The sequence below is a fragment of the Protopterus annectens genome, chromosome 5.part1 (genome assembly GCF_019279795.1).
Source record: "Protopterus annectens isolate FY-2018-M chromosome 5.part1, PAN1.0, whole genome shotgun sequence".
Lineage (NCBI taxonomy): Eukaryota > Metazoa > Chordata > Ceratodontiformes > Protopteridae > Protopterus > Protopterus annectens.
Genome location: NC_056736.1, coordinates 467,034,539 through 467,059,649, shown reverse-complemented (window position 1 = coordinate 467,059,649; position 25,111 = coordinate 467,034,539). Strand labels below are relative to the sequence as shown.

General features: G+C 37.3%; 1 protein-coding gene across 2 annotated transcripts in view; it reads right to left on the bottom strand.

Moving 5' to 3' along the window:
- The window catches only part of IGSF11 (immunoglobulin superfamily member 11), an 899,111-nt gene that overhangs the window by 295,929 nt on the left and 578,071 nt on the right, over positions 1-25,111 (bottom strand). The window contains exons 1-2 of one of the 2 annotated variants that reach the window (XM_044073124.1): positions 17,339-17,406; positions 11,314-11,474 (exon numbers count right to left, since the gene is read on the bottom strand). In XM_044073124.1, the coding sequence (XP_043929059.1) occupies positions 11,314-11,451 (138 nt within the window). In that variant the 5' untranslated portion in view covers positions 11,452-11,474; positions 17,339-17,406. Of the gene's footprint in view, positions 1-11,313; positions 11,475-17,338; positions 17,407-25,111 lie in introns of those variants that run through there. The other variant, XM_044073123.1, reaches the window with a different exon arrangement.

Sequence of the window (25,111 nt, the reverse complement as noted above, 5' to 3'; positions counted from 1 at the left end):
ACAGTTCACCTTTCATGGTGGGAATATCAATTATGCGATGGTTGTGAGGTATACAGTTATGTAATAATATTGCACAGTCTTGTGCGAAATGCACTGAAGGTGTTCTCAGCCCATGTAGCTTTAGCAGGCCTCACTGGCTGCAACACTGCAAACCTAACAAATCACACCCACAGTGTTTAACCACCACATGTCATTTACCAGCACTGTATGCTGTCTTGTTTGCCACACACTAAAACCTACATACAAATATGCACATAACAACCTTCACCAACATATATATGTCCACCCTTCACAAACAGTTGCAGTATGTCCCTTGCTCTATGCACATGTACAGATGCTAATATATCTGACACAGATATATCTCACCGTATGTGTGTGCCATACACACACAAGGTCCACACTGTTGTAAGTTCCTGGACCTCATGGCTGACCTGTTGGGCCTTGCTGCAACATGAACAGGTGTCACATGTGAGCACACAGTAATATTAGAGGGTGTATATATAGCTGCAAATGCTAGATTAGCATACTAGCCTGCCACAGCAGTAGCCAGTGCTAAGCTACATGTTAATATGACTATCGTGCATGTGTTACTCTGTCACATCCATGTTTATATAGCTGTATGTGCTACTCCCCCAAACAGTCACTGTCCACACTACTGTACAGAACACAGATAACATGGATCAGATGTTTGACATTTAATGCTGAGCTACATATGTCACAGCTATGTCCCACTGCACACAGCTACAAACTGATTTGTCCATGGCAGTAGTTATGCAGGGCATCTGTGCATAGATACGTACTGCTGCCACATATGGATGTTTCAAAGTATGTAGAGTACGCTTCAAAAACATCTACTACATGCCAGCAAATACATATCTGTTACATACCTTTCCTATGTATGTGTTGGTAGTATTACGTTCCATGTGTCTTTGGCTTTTTTTTTCTGTTGATGTTGATGTGGGTGTGTGTCTGTCTGTTTCTCTCTCTGTCTCTCTGTCTCTGTCTCTCTCTCTCTCTCTCAATATCTGCAATGGAATGATTATTGTGTGTGGGCAGCAAGTACAACCTGCTTTTATAGGTATCTGCACATGTGCATGTGATGGCCTCTGTACCAATTGGTGGCCACCATTTGGTAATTGCATGCAGCCTGCTGTGTGGTAATTGCAGTACTCACTGTCATAGCAACCCAATGCTATAAATTGCGAAGTCAGGTAGGCGTAGCCCTTTCAGCTTTCCAAAGTGGGCCCATGCTTGTTTGCTGTGGACACCGTTGTTTAAGTCAGAAGGTCGGTATAGTTCTTATATCTGAAGCTAGGGGTGTAGCCAGTGATTTAAATGTTGTACTCAGACCTGAATGTTGACACTTCCAGTACACAGTTGTCAGTGTAGAATTGTACTCACCCCTACAAATGCTAACACAAGATACATGGGAGTATGTAGTTTCTTTACAACTTATACAATTAACTGCCATACAAAAGTAGTTATTGAGATGCATTCGTTTGGCACATGAACTGTTTGTGAACTGCTATACTGTGAATATTAATGAACTCACTTCTGCACAGTTTGTGCTTTTTATGGTGACATTAGCACAGGATGCTCAAGAAAACTGGACAATTCCAGTACTGAGTATGCCTACCTACATCCTTGGTAGACCCTGAACACACAGGTATATTGTACATTTGGGTGGGGATGCATACATACAAAGAGCATTACGTATTATTGTGTGAATGTTATCTTGCTGGACTTAAAGGGTTGCTGTGTACCTGTTAGTTTAGCAAGGCAAGTAGTCTGTCTGCATAGCTCCCAACTGTGGACCTATCCAGATGGTAGCCAGATGTTAGGCTGTTATTCTCTGTCTGTGCAATGCACAGGTCTTTTCAGCACTATTACAATGGCATTGTTACAGTCATTTGCTACCAGTATATGGCTACATCCTTTGGCATTTCAGTGTTGTACCCCTACATAAGGGTATAGTTGTGGAATTCCTTCCAAAGCTATTTGCACAGTGTGTAACAGCAGAAAAGCTGATATGCCTGTGTGTTTCTGCCTCGGCCAGGCCTCTGAAACACTCAGGTACATATTTGAACAGAGTGAGGTACTGGTAGGTAAAAGTGAGGTACACCTTCAAAATATTAGAGACAGTAAGTGGAGACTTCAAGAGAACCAGTGCATATGGATTACTACACATTTTATGAAGTACAAGTGGTGTCTAACTCCTACATATTGTCATTATTCATTAGGTGTAATACCCCACCTTTCTGCCTAACATCAGTGCTTTTCAGCGGATTCAGAAGGACACAGCTAACATGTGTTTCAAAATCAGGGACATCCCTGAAATGTAGTCACAGTTGGGATGTATGTCCTCTGCCCTAATCAGATATGCCACTGTTTGTCCTGCTATGATACTGTGTGGGGTTGTAAAGTGCTGCTGTAACATGACTTACTGCTAGAATGGCTGGTTCTCTTATCACAGTCATGTAATGCAATTCCACAACAACTGCTGATAAAGTTCCACAGAACAGGTTTTGTGTTATGGCATTCCTCTTTTTCTTTTATATTCACTCATTCTGATGCATGACATATTTATTTCTGCAACAACCTGCTGTATATCTACTGTGGCTTAGTGGTACTTCATGCAGTCTAGTGTGTCCAAGGTCTGGGGCTCGAGACTGACAGAGGTGTTTTATTTTGCTGCTGAGCAGAAGAAGGGCCCTCACATGCAGGGTGACTAAGGCACTTTTAAGCAGTTGTAAGTGGGTTTGTGCATGGTTGCATGAAGCTTAGCAATACTTAGGTAAGCGCACACAAGCACACACTCGCACAAACCCGCTAACTACTGCTTAAAAGTGCTTACTCCCACTAACCCTCACACTCATTTCTTTGAAAGAAAAGAAAATGGGGAGATAGGAAAGTGGTGAAAAAGGGGCACAGAGGGAAAGACAGTAGGGAGAACAGCTCGGGATGTGCATGACAGGTGTAGGGAAGGACCATAGCTGCCCATTTCTTTTACAGCAACAGCTGTGCATATGCAGTAATTTTGGAGGGAAATATGAAACCTTCCACCCCTGAGAGAGGGATGAGGACAACAAAGTACATTGTACTGCCATTTACATATCAGTTTATGTGTCCAGTGGACATGTGTGCAAAATGGGCAGCTATGTATGGGGTGTATTTTTTTTGGGAGCAGATTGCCCTTTTTTTTTTTTGTCAGGTGAGAGAGGAATGTGGGGTAGGGGAAGTAGGTATATTTTGGGAGGTAGGTTGGGGAGGTAAACAGACAAGACAAACAAGATGCATACAGGGGCGGAATATGACACATGTGGTGGGTGAACACCATTGACGGGGAAGGATGTTTGGAAATCGCAAGCCCATGAGCCCACAGATGGCAAAAGTGGAACTGAGATCCCCACCCAGGGTGGCTGTGCTGGGGGCTGCGTAGGAGGGGCAGGCTCACCCGTGAGTCGCGCCACTCATGCCTCAAGCTGGCATAGAGGATCAGTGACAGAATGCTCGATCTTCCTATGCACCACAGCCCGGACTGTTCGGAGGGTGATAGGTGGCCCTCCTCCACCCACGCTTGCACAGGGGGGACGAGCCCCATCCCCTGTAGCGCTTCCACCCAAAGGTGGCACAGGGCCAAAGGAGGAGGAGGTCCCAGGCTGGGCACTGGACCTGCTGGTGCCAGGTGCCATCGCCAGCTGAGGTGAGACAGGTGGGTCCGCTGAGACCTGCCTTCCCAAACATTCTATGTTTAATGAAAATATGGGTTAGTAACAGTCAACAGCATTCCCAATTAGTTATAACAGCATGCAGAAGTATTCCCATTAACCCAACACACCAGAGTTCCAACAGTTGAACAGCAAGCATGACACATGCATATATAGAACAACAGTGGACATTATAACAGCATGCAGGTTTAATTGATGGCAACAGGCCACTAATATTGTGGTATCTGAACAGGGCACATGCATCGAAATAAATGCAGATATTTATAAACCAATAGTACATATGTCCCAACAAATGTTTTGAGATTAGACATACCCATTGAGGTGTGGAATTGCATTTTGTATGCACATACAGTAGGGTGGAAAATGATAGCTCCATTAACAACTTATATATCCTTCTAGTTTACACTACATTCCTATTAACTGCAGTTATATGTCCCCTACATGTATTATTACACTACCCAATTGTCCTTAAATTGGGAAATGGGTTTTGCTAGATCTTTACATACATTACTGTCCAGGATGTGATGTTACTGCTACATATTTTGTGAGTTGCTCAAACACACTACTACTGAGATGGTACACTGACAGCTCTACTTTCCTATACTTATCTAGATATGTTCATGTGAAATTATCAGTTATATGTTAACAGCTCCCTACACTTCTGCCAGCACAATGACATTTCTGGGGAACACAATACCAAGCTACTCATGTGCCAGATTAACCTGTGTATGCTGGGCATGAACCAACAGTTGAAGACTGTATATATGCTTAACAGCTACTGGCACTCCATTCATCCACTTTATATGGGCCTACCCAAGTGTGGGTTGACAGCGCTTAATACAACAGTACTATTTCTATAATGCAAGAGTACAACAATTCAAAGAAAGTGACATGGACACACTCCAGGAATTATACCTTTATTAATTACATAACACACTTTTCTAGAGGCTCTCTCATTTATTTGATATAACAGTGCATGCAGAATACTTATTCAAGACTTTTAATACCTTTATTAATGGGTTACAACACTCTTTTTCAGGCTCTCTCACTTATTTTATATAACAGTACATGCAGAGAAGTTATTCAAGACTTATTATATCTTTATTATTGGGCTACAACACTTTTTTCAGGCTCTCTCACTTATTTTATATAACAATACATGCAGAATAATTACTAACCTGCCTGGTGGCGCAATCTTAGCAGCCTATCTGCACAGGCTTGCTGATTTGCAGCACGGACACCTGCAGCTGTGAAGTAAATTAAGTGATATTGAGACATACCTATCCATAATATAGACTACAATGGCAATTCTTACATACTTCATTCCATGGCTACCTACTCAGTAGTGGGGCATTTTCCATCCAACAGGCCTCCTGTATCCACTGGTTCAATCAGTCCTCCTTGCATCTCTTCAGGTCTGAGTAGTGGTGTCTGACCTGCTCACCAGTCCGAGGGATGCCTATGGCACTGGTGAGATCTTGAGCTAGACGGTTCCAGGTTTCCGCTTTGTATTGAGTGCCCTGGAACTGACCCTGCAGGAGTCTCTCCTCATGATTATGGATGAGGAGCCAAACCATTACTTTTGACTCCTCAACGCCCCAATGTTGCACTTGAAATCAAGAACCTTCTCCAACACTGGCCATGCTGACTACAGATTGGAGCTCCAACCAGTTATGGCAAGTATTCCAGCCTATGGAGCTTAAATATGCCTAATTTCCTGCACTTATCTATGATTATCCGGTTTTGAAAAAACTCAGCTAAAAGCACACCTGCTTAGCAATGGGTAAACTTCCACTGATATGTATGTGTGTGTTGAAAGTGCATGTATATGAAAAAGCTGTCATGGCTTAGTGGTTCACTACTGTGATTATGGTGCACAGTATCCCGGGTCCGAGGCCTGTCATTGCTTTTTATTTTACTACTGGCCAGACCGGCTAGGAGGTGTGGCTGTGTTTAGCCAACTATGCCCAACGTTGCTCTACGGTGATCTACGTTGCACAACGTTGTGCTAGTTAGTGTGTTGTGCAGCTACGCGCAAATATGTTCTGTTTGTGCTATTTTGCGCAATGCACAGCTCCGCACAAAGCTATTGCGCTAGTTAAAGCAGTGCTAAGCTACGTGCAATTATACTTAAATATGCTTAATACTGGTAAACTTTGCTTAGCAGTGCTTCACATTGCTTAAGATATGTTACTTATGCATTCAACAGTATGCATAACCATTTCACCTTCTTTTATATATATATATATATATATATATATATATATATATATATATATAAAATTTGTTCACTACTACATAGGCCATTTCAATGCTTTTTACTAAAATTTAAAAGATAAATGTCAGAAATTATTTTTATATTCAGATTTCCAACAGAAAATAGAAAGGGGAGTGGTGGGACTCGAACCAGGAATGCCTCCTCTTTGTGTGAAGGCTCTACCACTATGCTATTGCTATTTTGCTTAATTTGCATATAAGTTTCTTATTATCCTCTTCGATGTCTAAACTGCTAACTATAGCTAAGCAATGGGCAAACCCGCGCATACACGCGCAAATACGGGCAGCTATATCGGGAATAATTAAAAAAAAAATAAATGTTTTACATTTTCTAATTGTACTGGGGTTTAGAATGTGGGGGAGTGTAGTGTTGGGTATGTACACATTTGAGCAGACTCACTCATGTCAGTTGACATTTCCCAGTTGAGAGACTTGCAGGGGCATGGATTTTTGGACTGCTTGGCAGTCCGACACGCCCCCTGCACTCGTGCATGCTTCGTGTTAGCCTTAGAATATGCATGGCGCGCTGACCTCTTACTCTTAGACAGCAGTTTCCATGTAAGACTAACTTAGTCTTACACGGAAGGTTAGTGAATCCTGGGGAGTGTCTAAGATGACTTTCCTGCTTAGTTTTGCAGAAGCATATTGGTGTCAAGCGGGAATGGAAATCAAACTAGGAGTAGATAAAAGTCAGGGAACAACTGAATGTGCCAAAAAAGAAAAGAAAGAATATAAGGTGAAGGATCAGATGAGAAGGCAAGAAATATACAAAATGCATAAATACAGTTGCAAGTACAGAAAACTTTTGGAACAACCTCACATTGATCAGGATCGAACGCAGGAATGGTTAAGGAGAGGTGAATTAAAGCTTAATATTGGTGGCCCAAGACAGTGTACTATATACACATTGGTTTACAAAGTCCATTGAACATGTGGGAGAAACAAACAAATGTAGGTTTTGTAAAACAGAATTGGAAACAGCCACACATCTTGTTGCTGGTTATGATATACTAATGGCAGAAGAACTACATACTGAAAGGCATAATAATATGGCTAGACTGTTACACTGGAGATTGTGCAAACATTATAATATTGAAGCAGCTGAAAAACACTGAAGACATAAGCCACAAAGCATTACAGAAAATTATGATGTTTATATCACATGGGATCACCAATTACCAACAGTTCAAAAAATAGATGCGAGAAAAGCAGATGTAGTAATCCATGAAAAGAAGAGAAAAGTAGCACTTATTGAAATTGCTACACCCAGTGACTACAGTGTCTTATGTGCAGAAAGACACAAAATCATAAAATACCATGATTTGCAGGCAGAAATGAGGGCAATGCGGAGGAAGGATACCCAGACAGTTATAATGGCAGTAGGAGCAAAAGGTCTTATAAAAAAATAATTTACAATCATACTTAGATATGTTACTAATAAATGTAACTCCATATGGATTGCAGAAATAGTCAATACTGGGCACATTGTGGGTGCTGTGAAGAGCACTTCTGGCTAAAATCAAAGATTGAAACAATACTAATTTCATGAACTTGAATCATACTTTGACTTAGGAATGGGTTCCCGTCATGGTATTGAAAATCCAAAAGACGAAGAAATTAAAAAAGTGCGGGGTAAGTACATCACAGTGGGGGGAGGGCTGCAGCCACAACAGCCTGTGTGAGTGAGGAAACAGGGCTTGCTTGATGGATGGGGTTACACTGTGACCTGCATGCAAATCTTCTTGGTTGATGAAGTGTGATAGGCCCATGGCTTCCCAGGAGAATAATGGGGTGCCACTGTGTGCCCTGAATCTGAATGCAGACTACCATGAGGGGTAATAGAGTTTCTGAAATCTCATGACAATGTTATTGTAGGTGTACCCTAAAAATGCCACAGTACAGTCTTACTCTGGCCACAGTGAGCTATGACATTCTTGCCAGCCATGACAGCATAATTTACTAACCAGAGGAGAAGTTGCGGATAACAATTAATAGAGCTGAAGGAAATTATCTGAGTGGGGAAGAGGGTGAGGGTTGAGTGGGATAAGTTGATCTTTCCAGTATAACAAGGTGGCTTAGGGTTACCTGCTTTTAAGGTATATTTTTAGAGCTACACAGCTACATTTCATATATATATATATATATATATATATATATATATATATATATATATATATATATGGATTCACTACACTATGTGCAATATATTTGATAGAAATTGTTATGATTTATGTTGTTTAAGTTGTTTAAGCTGAGTTTACGCATAATATGTATTTTCAGTATTTCGAGTTTCAGTATTTTGAGTATTCAGTATTTTGAGCTTCAATATTTTTTTTTTTGTTTTTTTGTTTTGAGTGTTATGAAGTGAATCCACATATATATATATATATATATATATATATATATATATATATATATAAATATATAGCCAGCAAAATGGTATTATTCAAAGTGAAAGGGATGATGATGAAGTAGAGGGGACGTTTAGGAAATAATGTGAGGGTAGGATTTTGGATGCAGATCTTAAAGAGAACAATAACAACCACACAGAATACTATATTCATAAACTAGCTGAAAGATTCTAAGAACTAAGCCAATAAAAGAATGGAGACAAGAGATTTTGACAATATGAATGACTGTTAAGTAAGGGTGCAGAAAATGGGCAAGAGGGGGCTGGAACTTACTGGAGAAAACCAGCAAAGGAAAAAAGGTTTTGGGAGCAAATAACTAGCAAAGGAAACATAAAAGAGTGGAATGCGACAAGGAAGACATCTGAACTGCAAGTTGCAGACTGCGTTCCCTACTAAGGATTGGTATCAGAGTATAGGCAAAGACAAAGGTATAAGGGAATCACAAGTGAAAGACTGGCTCTGATAGTGTTTTTAGTTGTATCTAAAACAGAAGCTGCTCTTAAACAAGGGATAATTAGTAGGATATATAAAACATTGCACGATAACTATAAGAATCAATCAGGTTAGAAAATATTGGGAAAAGAGGAGGATAGAAAATATTGGAAAGAAAGACTGGAAAAGTATAATACAATGGAAAGATGGGGGGACATGTGTGGCTCCCAAGTATGCAACAAAGTCTAGAAGGTTTAGGATTTTGCTTGAAAATATTTGTATAGGTATCTTTATACCCCAAGCAGACTTTAAAGAAATTTTCCTCAGGTAGATAGCAAATGTTGAAGGTGTGATGGGAAAAAAGAGGTAACTGGGCACGTATGTTTTGAGAGTGCAATGAGTTATCAGATTTTAAAAATTCCCTACAGAGAACTCTGTCAGAAATATCAGTCAGCTAATGGCTATAAGTAAGGAAATTATTTTTTTGAATTGGGACACAGGATATGAATCGTCTAGACATGCTAATGCCTTGTTAAGTTTAATTCTCTTGGCTGTCAAAAAAGCAATTACTTAGAAATTATACAAAACTGGAACAGAGATCTTTAGAAATAAATGGAAATTGTGGGAATAATATATGCATAATAATGTTCAGGAGGAGGAGGAGTGAGGTTTAAGGGATGGCAGGAGTTCAGCAATTTATGTAATGTATTGATGATAGTTATAAAAAAGAATATATGTGATGTATAATTATGCAAATGGAAAAATGTTAATATGGTTTGCTTTCTTTTATATTAATGTAGATTTGTGAAAATTTAATAAAGGTGTTTTAATAAATATTATTTATTTATTTATTTAACATTTGTTGACCGGGAATGTCCGACTAGGTTCCACAGAGCCTGTTTTCAGCGGAGGCCCGGGGAGAAATGCTCCAAATAAAAGAACATGATATCACTGGAAGAGGGCCATTTCTGCATGTGCTCAATGTTTGTTTACCCATCAAGTAAAGTGTCCCCATCCATCAAAGGCACCAGACCCAGTCACTCTAATGTCTACTGTCCCAGTGCTGCCAGATATACCTAACTAAATAATACAATTTCATGATGTGCAACCCTAATCTATGAGCTGCTTTGGAAGCCAGAAAGTGAACTACGAGGGAGGGAAGGCATCAGATATCTGTATGCACATGCACATTGACTGGGAAAAAAAAAACATTAAGTAGAAATGTTTGTGTGTGTGTGTGTGTGTGTGTGTGTGTGTGTGTGTGTGTGTGTGTGTGTGTGTGTGTGTGTGTGTGTATGTATGGTGGGTACAATATGCAACAAGGACTATAAAGTCACTGAAAGGACTGGCATCTGTCTTAGGCAGAAAACTCACTTCATTTTAGAATGCAAAAAGTATACACAGCAGAAGTCGGAAGACAAGGCTGTTTTGTTGCCTATAACACAACAGGGAGAAATGTAAGAGTGATGGCACACAGCTGGTATGCTTTCTGCAGTTGCATACATGTGTATAAACACACGCATAAACAAACACAAAATAAGATAAGGATTAGAAACATTATGGCCTACATCCCCCTACAAAAAAATAAAAAAATAAGATGATGAAAGACAACCAATCATAATGCAGAGTTCACAGCACACCAGGTGCCTTCACACAGCACTAAATTTCTGCCCTACTTTCTGCTTAACCAAAATCCAGGTATGGGCTACCATGAAACCCTATCGCTTGACAACACAAATATCTTTACCACTGTAAGGGCAGTCATCCCTAAAAACAGCCTGCCCTCCTGCTTTATACTTGTCAAGGGGTTAGGGGCAACACATATGCCAGTTCTTTTAGAGCTGGGAGTAGAGAACTGTGATGTCCATGAATGCTTGCATATTTCCTCATCTGCACACACTGAGTAGGGAAGCATGCAAGCACTTTTGAGAATCATCTACTTTACCTAAGGGATCGAAAGCCTGGATAGGCAGAGTAAATTGTTATAGAATCTGGCCTGGTACTACGAACTGCTAATGACATTCATTTATAATCCTTAGTCTGAGTTCCGCCATCTTCATTTGCCCTCTGTGTGGCTCCAAACAAGTAACCAGATGAAGCTACTAGGTCACATCCTAGAAAAAAAAGCACTTGTGCTTAGTGGGTTCACCTGTTTGATAAATAAATACAAAAATAAAAAAATAATAATAATAACGTAAAAATAAAAAAATAAAAAGAACAGGCTGAAATATGGACAGAAGGAATGTCTTTGAACCAATGGGCATCATTCGTCAACAGTAACCATAGCTTAAACTCTCTCTTGGTGGGTATGATATGTCATTTTGGTAGATACTGAATTGTACAATAATTGTACCACAAATACATAGTCTGATAAAGTCTGCTTTTTGTCTATCCAGAATAATACGCAATACTTAAAACACAATCTTCCTCTTCTTTTCAAAAACTTAATCTAGAGAGTTTCTAACCTGTTCTGGTTGGTTGGCATTCGAAATAGGTGCTACTGTCCAGATGACATTGAGATTGGTAAGTGCTGCAGTGGTGTTAAAGACACACCTTAACATAGCCGTTTGTCCCCTGGCTACCTGCATGCTAGGGCTCACCATCACGTCCAGAGATTCCACAGGACCTGTCCAATGAAAAGCAGACATCAGCACTACAAACAGCAGAGAACAATAAATAATAAAAAAATGTACATGTGAATGTGTACAATTCCTTTACAGAAACAGCTCAGTACAGCAAAGTGACATAAAATTAGAATGGCATTCTTCTTAACACTAGCTCATATGGGTATAGCTAACAAGACCTGATTTTCCTTGTTTGGATAAAAAGGACTTTAATTTGTGAATTTCTGCAGATAAAGTAAAGTTGTGTTAATGTCTCATCTGAAGGCAAATTATTGTTTATTATTTTTAAACTACTTTAACAAGCATGACCTCATAACACCCACATTTGTCAGAGATTGGTCTTAATTAAGTGAATGTATATGGCATTTTGTTAGGTAGTAGGATTAAGCACTTTCCCCTTCTAAGGCTGCATCAGATTAAATCTAGGTTCTTACTCTGGATTAGGATCAAGCCAGAGATAAAAATAACAAATACAGAGTCAAACGGTGGCATCAATAGCCACAAAAACAGGTCTACCTGCTATGAATCTCTTTATAGAGAGACCAGGAATCTCAATAATACTGTGCTACTAAAACAGCAAATACAACACTTTACTGTCCACTGAATGAATAACAGAGACAATCTCATGCAATTGAGGCTGGGTTTGGTACAGCACCCATTCATTATACAATAGCAGACTAAAACCACCCAGTCCCTTTCTCCTCCTGAGTTCTGTTGAAAAACAAGAAGGATTTAAATTACATTTTGACTACATTATTATTAAGAAGGATCCTCTTCTTATTACCACCCTTCTTCAGTAAATTCACTGAGACATGAAGTAGTTCAAGCAAAACTTATTTTCCAAATAAACTGGCAAGCACATTTAAACTCGGTTAACAACAAGCCTAGACAACCACGCACACTACCAACATGGAAGAACTACTGACACTAAATATGGACAAACATATCCTGAATAATTCCTTCCAACCATAATTCACATCCTTTACTGGCAGTAGAAATAAGCAATTATTATTTAGAACTTGTACAATACTGGTAGTCTTCAAATATTGTCACATACTCTGCACTTTCTCATGATTTCATTGGCATAGTTACACAAACAAGGTTCATAGGTTCATAGGTTCGTACTAGGCTATCTGCCCTAGGGCATTAGGCAGCCTAGCACTGGGATCCTGTTCCAGAGTGTAGGGAGCCTCTGGCTATGAATCTGTCCCTCCCAGCATGTCCCTATTTATTTCTGTGTTGAGGTAAGTCCCCCTGCTCTCGTGGCTCTGGTGGATTTGATTTACTAAGGTGGAGGGAGCCATTAATGACCTGATCTAGATGTGAAACCCTTTGATAAGGTGCAATATATAGAAGGTCTTTTTCTAACCACTTTGGCATAGTTGTCATTGTCAAATGAGAGGTTACTGTCAACCTGGGTCCCAAGGATGATTCTTCTGTCTTTAATGGATTTACCCACCTGTATGGTAATTTTGTAGTACCTTTATTTTTCCCAAAGGGTATGACTATACATTTTTGGCATTCAGCTTAGTGGCCTCTGCTTTCACCACCTCGTTCAATGAAGGCCTCTCTGAGCTGATTGATGTGTTGTCCGCTGGAGAGTTATCATTATGGCTTTGCAGTTGCAGTCATAACTTTGTCAGCCACAATAATCCTCCTATGTTGCCTGCCTCGGAAAAAAAAATTAAAACAAAAAGGTCCAGGACTGGGGACCCCGTGGGTGGGCTTGTGACTGGCTTAAGTCTTGGAGTAGAGTCTCCTCTGACTCTGTGGGTTTCTTGTCCTTGTTGAAGGTACCACTGTCGCGTGTAAGCCTCTCTTTGGGTAACTATCCTGTAGTAAGGCTAATAAGGCCTCATGTGGGTCATGTTCATCTTGGGTTTCATGTAGCACACAGCCGGGGACACCGTCGGTCCAGTGATGCTGTGTTTTGAGTGTTTTTTAGGCTTAGAGAGGGCTGCCTCATGTGGAGGCTGAGGCTACACTCCTGCTGGGACGTGCCTTGGGGTGGGGGAGGAGGAATTTGGGGAGGAACTGTCTGCCCAGAATATTGGCAATGTCAGTGGGTTCAGTGTATTTTGTATCATTTGGACTAACTCAGAGCATATTTGGGGTTTCCGCAGATTTCTAACATAGCTAAAAGAAGGCCTTGTGATTTAAAGGAAGGCCTTGATTGTCTCTCAAAAGTTTTTCTTGGATGAGATGCTGCTCAGGGTCAGGGTCATACCAGCCTGGGCTACATAATCAGAAGCTCCTCTCCTCCTTCTCATTTCATGTAGTCCAGGGATCAGGTCATTCACACATTCATGTATCAATGACTAGAATGAGGCCCATATATGTGTACTGGTGGGGAGTGACCTGAGTGCAGTGGATTCTGGCTCCCGACAGGCAACACTGTGACCCCTGTGACCCAGTCTGGTTCTCAGTTCGTCAGTGTGTCCTGACTAGCAGGTCACCTATTTACAAGTGTGTCTGGCATGTGTTTGGTATGTTGGGGCTGTGACTTATTTGTGGGACTACTTGCACACTGGACTATGTTGCATGTACTGTGTCGCAGTTTTTGCTTAAATGCAGTCGGTGATGTTAATACTTTAAGCTAAAAAAATACTTATAAATCCAGGAAAGTCACTCTTCACTCTTCTGCTGCTGCTTGCTCTGCAGGACACCACGAGGCTGCGGGAGCTGTGCTGAGTCTGTTATAAGTAAAAAGGCTTTAAAGCAGGGGTTGAAAGAGGGGGGGAAAAAGACCAAATAAAAGCGGGAAAAACAAGGATATTTTTTTTTTTTTTTTTTTTCAGAGAAGGAGAAAAGTTCAGAAAAGCGGAAAAAAGGATATTTTTTTTTTTTTTTTTTTTTCACAGAGAGAAGAGAAGATGCAGTAGAACAAAGTAAAAAAATAAAAAAACAGCAAGCCTTTTAGCGTGTTAGCCGACACCACGAGGAGCTGTGCTGGAGTCTGTTACAAGTAAAAAGCCAAAGGTGGCTTTATAGATAGCAGGGGGGAAAAAAGAGCCAGAATTGAATGGCCATGGTAATAAACTACTAGTTTCTGGGCTGGAACAAATCTCTAGACAACAATATTAGCCTGTTCAGTGTCTCCCCCTTCAGAAAAGCGGGAAAACAAGGATATTTTTGTTTTTTTTTTTCTTTTTCAGAGAGAAGGATGAGAAACAAACAGTAAAAACAATAAATGCTATAAAAGCGGCTAAGCTAGTAGTAGTGTAAATTTAACAAAATTAAATTTAAAAAAAAAAAAAGTGCTTAACAGTAAAAATTCAACACAGAAACAGTAAAGGCAGTACTCATCATGGAACAGAGAACAAAACAATGTCAAACTGCAGAGACATATTATTTGTATCTAACTGCTTCACTCAGGCAATCAGTGTTCTATAATATTTATTTGTTAAATAACAAAGCAGTACTATGAGCGTCATTTTGCCCGCAGCCTACCATTGCTGTAAACATATTTCTGAATAACAGAAATCTGTTTTGTCATTTGTAATGCCAGAAATAATTCTACAAGAAAAAAAAAATCCATTTTGGCACTTATTTTGTCTTTCGGCTTTTCCCGGTTAGGGGTCGCCACAGTGGAACTCTGATCCGTTAATGATTGGCAGTAGATTTTAATGAATGCCGAGGTGCCAGCTCGATATTCAACCTTCAACGAAGGCACACCCATTTACGCATGTCTTTCAAACGCCACTTTTGTCACTTACATTTTTGATATTTTAATATAACTCTAACAATTACACATAACAGTACACTGTCTACTTCTACAATAGGTACCACCTCTAGAATCCAACTTGTAGCTTCCTCTCACCTTGCAGGGTGTCAGTGTCTGCCTTATCAAAAGGTTTAGCAGAACCTTAAACCTTACTCATTGGCTGCTGATTCTTGTCACCTAATTTTTAAGGATGGTTATTCAGTCCTTCCCTTTCACTGTTATGAAAAAGCACTGGATAGGGGGTGTGGCTAAGATGCCTAAGTGATAGCAGCACTTTTCTGATGCTCTGCCTGTAAATATTGTCTCTGACATGATTTTTATGTTCTAACTTAAAAAACTTAGAAGTTTTTTCTCACAAGTTATACTTCCTGATATTGTGGATTGTCTACAAAGAAGAAACCTGAGTTTTCAGAAACTTTTATCAAGAAATTTCCTGTCAGAAGTTCTATAGCTTAGTACAACTGGATAAAATCATGAGTCATACAAGAGCCTCTCCTCAAGACAGTTCCTTGAAAAAAGAACTTCATACAATAATTTCTACCATACCAGACCTCTCTGTGAAAATGGATAATTTAGAAAAAATTATGGAGAACTGAAAAAGGAAAGTCAGAAACAAACAGAAGACCTGAAAGAACTTATTACTAAACATTCTGAACAAATAGCAGCCATACAAGAAACTGTAAATGACACTGAAGGAAGACAGATGGAAAATGACACTCAGACACTCAGACATTCCTTCTAAAACAAAACAACCAATTTTTGGAGAAAGTAGAAGATCTGGAGTCCAGATCAAGAAAGAACAATATCAGAATATATGGGGCATCCAAAAAATGGAAGGAAGTAATATGGTCCTGTTTTTAAATGACTGGCTGCCCAAAATATTGAACCTTCCTGAGTCCTTCTCATTTGGGATAGAGGGCTCACAGGCCTCTATCTAACATTTCTCTCTTCAAAAATCCAGCTGCAGTGAGGTCTATTATAGTAAAGTTTTTATCAACACAGGACAAAAACCTAGTATTGAGAACAGCTTGGTCGGGAAATCCAATACAACTCGATGGGAAAAATATAAGGTTTGATAATGGCTATACTTCCACTACAATATCAAAAAGAAAAGAATGTGTTTCTCTCATCAAAAGTTTGAAAATGGCTGATATAAAAGTGCAGATTTTATTCCCTGCAAGAATTAAGATCACCCTCTCTGATGGGCAAAAAATATTCAACAACCTTGAAGACGCAACAGATTTTGTCAAGAAAAGCAAGCTGTTGGACAAAACAGAAGATATGGATATCTCACTACCAAGTCTGAAAAGACAAGCCATCAATGGTAAACTATCTACAATTGACAAAACCAATAAAAAACTAAAAGTGAAATAAATCTCCTAATCTTCACATCTAATATTATTCAGCTAACAGAATTTATCTTTAATGTTATAAAAACAATTTAATATTATAGAAACAAATGAACAAACCCTAAGGTAAAAGTAAAAATCTTCTTTTATATATATATTTTTTAAAATCTCACTGGTAATTATAAAATAGAAATCTATGTGAATAGTCTGTTTAAACTGCATCTAGTTGCTTATTACTTGTTTAAAAGCTTATATAGACACCAAGTGCTACTGTTATGCTGCAACCTTCTCTACAGATCCAGTGTGCCTTTGTGTAGATTAATATTTATACAAAATAAAGTATATAATACCCTGGAGGCACAATATCTACTTAGCAAATTTACTGTTGGAAGGTGAAAGTAATAATTGATACTTTATACTTGAAAGTGCTGTGCACTGTGGGTTACTTAAAAAAGGGGGGAACAGTAAAAATGCAGTTCTTAAAGTACAGATAGATTTGTCTTTATTATATCTTACTGAAATTGAGTGTGGAAATGTAGAGAAATTGATGTTTTATGTTTACAACTAATTCAATATGTTTAAAACCATAGTGCCTTTATACCATACTTATCAATATAGCAAGCACTGTTAAACTAGCTGTGGCAGGTGCCATTAACATAATAGCTTCATGTTTACCATCAGCATGCTAGCTGTGCATGTTCAGGTCCCTTTTTTCTTACTTAGAAGCACAAATCTTGCTAATACTACCCTCGAGACACTTTTTGCCACTAGAATGTTTAAAAGCTTCACTTACTTGAGTCTCTAGCACAGTACAGCCGTTTTCTCGCACACAGCCACCATTCTGTTGATTTACAGCATGAAGGAAAGAACTGCATGACCTTTGAACTTTTGTCATCACTGTGTGATGCTGTGCAATGGAAAGAATGCTGTATTTCAGTAGCTGGGCTTTTCAATGGACTGTATGAGCTTATTCAAGCTTTAAAAATGCAAATACATTTGAATTTGAGCAGGAAAAGGTACTGGAAACGTTTTTGCTTACAAGATTACTTAGTAAAGCATTCTGAATATGAAAATAATGTGTTCAATTAACCTGATAGGTATAGATAGCTGTTCACAATGCCTATAATGTCTAAAACTGCCAGGGTAAATTGAAGCTGTTTAATGGAATTAAAATGAAATATTGCTGTACTCTGAACTATAAGTGTGCACTATGATGGGTAAAAAGTGAAAAGGAAAAGATGCACTGGCACCTATATGTTTAGAAACATATGTACTAAATGCTTTATCTAACTATATACTGATTTAATGGAATGTACAAATCTATTGATTTACACCACAGAAGCTATACATGTGTGATTTCCTAAAAAAAACTTGTACAATAACATAGACAGGTAAAAAAATATATATATATATATTTTTTGTTTTGAGCACCCCTTACTCTAGTTATTTGAGACATCTGTATTCATTTGAATATATATGCTAAATACTAGCTAAGTTAATGCTAGGAGGTCATTATTTTTATTGTATTCCATTGCAAAGTCTTAGTAGTAATTACAAAATATAAATGGTTTAATATAAATATGTTATTAAGGTAAGGTAGAATCTCTAATATAAGCGTAATTTTTTCTGCTTATTTCATTCTCAGCAATGGGTAACAAATGCTCTACTGCTAGTAGACTTACAGTTTTTACCATTTGAAAACAGTATGACTTGTATCACTGTTATTAGACACTCTTATTTATGAATCTAGTTGTCTGACTGAAGTAATTAATATGCAATTTTATGACATCCTAAAGGGTTGATTAGTTATCCTACACATATTAAGAGAGTTGTCATACTTTGCTGCATATTGTGCTATTCATTAAACCTTGGCAGAAGCATTAGACTGATAATGACCAATGATTGTAGGACGGTAGAAGGTGGTTTCAAAGGATCTATATCACAACGTCTAACTTACAAAAGTTCGATCGTTGTAATATTGAACCCTAAGGTCTGAAACCCAACAAAACCGAAAACACAGAACAGCTTTTTTTTCTCAGGGGAAAAAAACGCTGTTCCATGACAAAAAAAAAATAAAAATAAAAAAATAACCTTAAACTTAAACTAAAGCGGGGGAGGCTTCATCCTCCATACCTCCCAATGTGGGAGGCTGTTCCCCACACAAACACACCCTACTTAAATATATCAACTCCGAGATTGCACCACAGAGGAGGAAATAGTAAAGCCCCGAAAATGGCCCACTGATTTTTTTTCCCCTGGGAAAAAAGTCGATGGGCCGTGGCTTCGCTATTTTCAACTTTTGGACTTTAGGGTTTGATATTACAACATTCAAACTAGTTTTAGTTCGACGTTGTGATACAGACCCAGTTTCAATGACTTGTTCATTGAACTAGGAATATCATATTCCATGTTTGGAGTTGTATATAGTTATGAATATGTATTTGATATGTTTAAAGTTATATTTTTGTCCATAATAGAATACATAACACAAAAATGTCAATTATGTCTGTATATAAATGTGTTTCACTTAATACTACTGGCCTTAACAACAGCATAAAGAGAGGAAGTTTATGTAAATATCTCAAAACAAAGTGGACATTGCTTTCATACAAGAAACTCATTTAATAGAAAAGGATGTAAATAGAAGGTTTTTAATGGATATTCAATACTTGTTGAATCTCATTACTAGACCAAGAGAAGGGGCACTATGATCTTGTGGAAAAAATCCTTACCTGTGCCTAAAGTTATTGGCTCATATTCAAACAAAAATGGTATGTTGAGTATGGTAACATTGGAAATAAATAGAAAGTATATCACTTTAGTTAATGCATACTGGATACCTGGTATCGTAGCAGAAACAGCAAATAAATACCTAGAATTAATCACAAGCGAAGCTAAAGGAGACATTATATGTGCAGGGGACTTTAATTGTATCCTTTTTAAGAGTGAAACTACTAAAAGTGGCAATTTTATGTTGTCAACCACAGCCAAAAGACTAAATAATTTTATTAGCACTTCTAATATGAGGGATATCTATGTCATAATAGAGTCAGAATCCCTTCAATATACACATTACTCTTTTGGGTTTGGTATACAAACAACTATAGATAAGATATTTGTTACCAATGACTTAATATCCAAGATACAGGTTATGATCAGTTCATGTCCACTGTCCGACCACAACGCTATTTTCTTTAAAGTACATAATACCTAGGGATTTGATTTACTGGCAGAGACTACCTGCATATATCACTAAACTAAAGGACTTTAGAGAATGGCTATTAAAAGAAATAACATTCTTTCTTGATATAAAATGATAATGATGACACTTCTAGAATTATACTCTGGGATACATTAAAATCATATTTATATGACAAAACTAAAAGTTGGTATCTAAACAAAAGGAAAGAATGGGATAAGGAGTTAATAACAATACAATCAAAAACTGATATATTAAAAAAGAACTTAGACATGAAAGATGTTGCTAGAATTTCTGAAATAAAACAACTGAACCTGACATACACAGAGATTTTGAATCACAAAGTAGCAATAAACGTAGAGAGAATAAAACTACAAACTTATTCAACCAATCCCAAAAGTATGCATAGGCTTGCAGTTAAATCCAAAAGCTTGACAAATGCCAATCATATTAAAGAAATTATAGATAATTCCAAGAAGAAACCTAAACATGTAACCGATTTAAAAGAAATACTAGAGGCCTTTAGAACACGTCATGAAATAGTGAATAGCACCAATACAACTGATACTGGCAACACTCTAAACGATGAATTCTTGAAAGATAACATAAAGAAAAAATTAACAAAGGAACAAAGCATTAGACTACTTAAACCAATATCATTAAAGGAGCTTAAGGAAAGAATACAAAACATTAAAAATAATAACGCTCCAGGTCTTGATGGACTAATAGGAGAAATATATAAGTTAATTCCAGATGAAACTCTAATGATCTTAACTGCTGCTTTTGAAGAATTCAGAAAGAATGGCAGAGCTTTTCCTTCATGGAATTATGCCATGATTTCTCCCATCTTAAAGCATGACAAAGACGCTTGTCTAGTGACTTCTTATCGCCCTATTTCTCTTTTAAATGTGGACTTTTTACATCAATCCTGGCAGACAGATTAAATCACTTTGTACCAAAAATAATAAAAGATGATCAAACAGGGTTTATCTCACACAGAAAGGTCCAAGATAATGTCATTAGACTTTTAACATTAATTGTCTATGCAAACAAAAAGAAAACGGAATTAACAATCATTTGCTTTGATCTGGATAGAGCCTTTGATTCTATTAGTTGGCCATATTTATTTAAAGTATTAGAAATATATAACTTTTCCTCATATTTTATAAAACAAAAAGCAAATTATATTCCACTTCTATATCATATATTAAAATTGGAGCTTTTCTATCAGGTCCACTTAAAATAATGAAAGGCAGCAAGCAAGGGTGTCCTCTATCTCCCTTATTATTTGCTATATCAATTGAACCCTTAGCTAATTACATAAGAATTAATGACAAGATAAGTAGCTTTTATATTAATGCAAATTATAATTCCAAAATTCACCTTTTTGCTGGTGACATTTTATTAACAATCAGGGACATAGACTCTTCAACTGAACATATTATACAATCTCTACATACTTTTGAAAATATTTCAGGTTTAAAATTCAATCATAACAAAACTGAAACTATCTTGCTAAACAAAAAAACAAACCCCATCCTTGAAAAATACAGTAACTTTAACTGGATGGATACTATGTTTAAATATTTAGGGATATATATATATAAACAAATTGGAAAGATACTATACAAATACATTACACAATGTTATTAAACACTGTCAAGGACCATTTAAACAAATGAAATAAAATGTTCTTTACCATGGAGGAAAGGTTAACCTTAGTTAAAATGAGTATACTACCTAAAATTTAGTATATCTTTCCAAACTATAATAGCTTCTCCTTCAAAAAAAACTAATGAAGCAACTTAACTCTTTATTAGTTAAACTTCTATTGTTTCAAAAAAAAAAAAAAAAAAGAATTAGTCATGCATGGCACTGCAGAAACTGGAAAGAGGGAGCAATAGCTTTTCCATAGTTAGATCTATATGCAGAATCAATCATTCTCAATGTCCCAAGCCAATGGCTAAATTATAAGTACACATCTAATTGGAAAAACTTACATAAAACAATATTAGTAGATAATAGTGAGGAAACAATAAATAATGATATGTTTTCTGAAGCAGAAAAAGTTTATTTGGTCATAAAAAGCTTCTGTTATAATATAAGTAAAAAATAAACTTTTTCTCCCTTTGTTAACTACATAGTGGAGAACTTTAAACAAATAATGAACAAAGATTACAAGACAAGAGACCTCTTGTTTTTAATGTTTCCTATAGCTTTTACAAACAAATGTTTGGACTCTTACAATATGAAAAAATAGGTGAAATGAAAGAAAATGGAATAGTGTTTTGGTACCAATTTCTTGACTCCAATTATATTCAGGAGGCTACTTCTCTTATAGCAAGATATAACATAAATAAAAACAACTGGCTAAACATACAAACATTCAAATAATATATAGTAAATGAATTCAAAATAAGTCAAATAGTAAAATCCACATCTATACCTAAAATTCTAACACTTTTTTAGCGAAATTAATGTAATAATGATGGGTTTTCAGTATCAAGATTATATAGAACACTATGTTCGAACATACAAGCCCCAGATGAATCTCTATGGAATTACTCAGAAAAGATTAATACATTTTGATTCTCAGAACAGGAGAAAGCAATAATACTTAAATCAGTTAGTAATACTACATCATCTCCCTTTTGGAAAATCTACACATGGAAATTCATTCACAAAAGTTTCTTTACTCCTCATAAATTGGCACTGATATCCGGAAATGAAATATTGGAATGCTGGAAATGTGAAGAAACAATATGTGCAGACTGGGCGCATATATTTTTAGGATGTAAAACTGTAACCCCCTTTTGGATAGAATTTAAATCTTTCATAAAAGCGTTGTGGTTGGATAAATGTGAAGTGACTGACTCCCTGTTATTAGTTAATGCTCCGATACCAGTGTACATTCCAAGTACACAAGTGCACCTACTCTGGTCCCTCCTTCCAATAGCAAGAAAAACCATTACCTCAAATTGGAAAAGTAAAAAAATTATACCATTTGTAGAATTCATATCATTGGCCAAAATTGTATGTAATAGAGAACTACTGACTATAACTTCAAGAACTTCAAGAATGAGACATAAACAACTGGCTTGGTTGAAACTTAAGAAATTGTTCGATAAAATGTGAATGTATTATCAAAAGCATATCTGTTATGGACACTGTATATAGTTAGGTTTATTTATATTGTTTAAAAGTATTGTTACATCGGTATTATAAAAATCAACAAAAATTATGTGAAAAAAAAAGCACTGGATAACTGAAGAGTATATTCCCAAGTTCTGAAAGACAATAATAATCTATTTACTTATTGCTTTCTCTGTGAATCTTTTTACATAAGAATGTCCTGGTCTTGCACCTAAAGTCAAAAACTGTATGTGATTTCTTTCTAAAATATTGAAAAAATGTTTAGCAAGGGCCAAGAAGACATGTGCGAGTACCTAAACTGCAATTTTCTGTGATTGGTAATATATATGGTAAGTGTGTGTGTGTGTGTGTGTGTGTGTGTGTGTGTGTGTGTGTGTGTGTGTATGTGTGTCTGCGTGTGTGCGTATGCATGCGTGCGTGTGTGTGTGTGTGTGTGTGTGTGTGTGTGTGTGTGTGTGTGTGTGTGTGTGTGTGTGTGCGCACCTAAGTTTGAAAATGTGATATGTCAGTGAATTCCCTTGCTCCAAAGAAGAAAGATAACAGAGCTAACATATATCAGTGCCATGTGTGTGTGTGTGTCTGTGTGTGTGTGTGTGTGGGGGGGGGGCATAGGAGATTGGTGAATCCTCCCTGCAAAAACATTTTAGATAGTGTTGGTGACACTTTAGATAGTCACTGTATTTTAAAATGCTTGCTTTTCTCTCACAGCCATTTTGATGATGAATTTTAGTCTGTTGCACATCTGTCACATTGCCAGTTTGTCATTATATCACTATTACCAAAGTACAGTGCAATGAATGCACTCACCATATCAGCATGTGGTCGAATAATAGAATCATTGCTATAGGCATAACTACAATGGTCAGGGATGAAGCCAGTACTTTGATTAGATGATTTTTTAGTAGACAGACATCCTGATGGCTGTATGATCCCAGCCTAATTCAGTGTAAGTATTATGGAGCCTGGGTATAAAGAGGAAATAGCTATGTCCCCAACTCAGTTCTTTTTATGTACAGGAGTAGCATACAAAAAAGTATCAACAAATATCATTTGGAAAGACTAAGACAGCTTTGAAACCTTGAAACAAGAAAGTATCCAGTAAATCAGTATTTGTTAGTAGCTGTACTCATGTCTATGTTCAGCTACTGAAAAATAAAAAAAACGAATGGTGAAATATCAACTGGAAGACAGTGAAGCTGACAATTACCAAACAATGACATTATTGAAAATAAATTCATTGAATGGCTATAGTTGACCAACAAACAGGAAGTAATGCGATGCATATGGTAAGTTGAAGGAAACCTTTTAAATTTGCCCTATTCCCAACAGTAGTGCAATCTTGGAGTTGGCATATATAGTTGGGGGTTTGGTTGGTTGTGCTTGCAATGTTAGCCGACTATGGCCATTCGATGACTTTTTTTTTATGATGTTGTTCTACGGTAATTGTTGTTTTCATTGTCTTCCATTCAATATTTCACCATTCGGATTTATTTTCGGCCAAACTATAGACCTTCTGTGCTCACAGAGTTTGTTAAAAATACTTATGTCCCTTAAGTAAAATAAATTTGGGGGAATAAAAATTGTGTGTTAAATTATAGGTAAAAATAGTAATAAAATCAAATCAAGCATCACAATTTTTTACAATTGAAAGAAAATAACTATACAGAAAGCCGTCAGGCGCATGGCACATGCAGGACCAGAAAGATGAAAGGAGGGAGACAGTGTGTGTAGTCGCACAAGCACAGTTTGCTCATCACAATGGTCACTGCTGCATGAATCCATAAACAGGTTGGGAGAGTGTAAAAGCAGTGTACATTCAGTTCCCAACTGTAGAATGATGGTCTAAGTATGCCCCAAAGGACAGTCAAAGCAAAATCTGCTCCTCCTCTAGATTAGATGCCCAGATAGCAGTGCCATATAACTGCTGACTGTGTCAGTAATGTGCCCCTAACTTTGACTTATAAACTTAGAAAGTTACTAGAATTACAGATTTTGGGTTGGCATACATTTTCTGAAGGATATAAAGTCTGAAACTTAAATGTATGCCATTATTTAGTAAGATCAGTCCTCACTGATTTTCCACAAAAAAAAAAAAAAAACAGATTTTATAGGAAGAGACCACACATACGAGGTAAAAATCTGGACTTTTTGCAAAAATGTGGATGGTTTAGAGGTATGGCTTTGAAAGACAGCAAAACAGAGTATTTTCTTTAA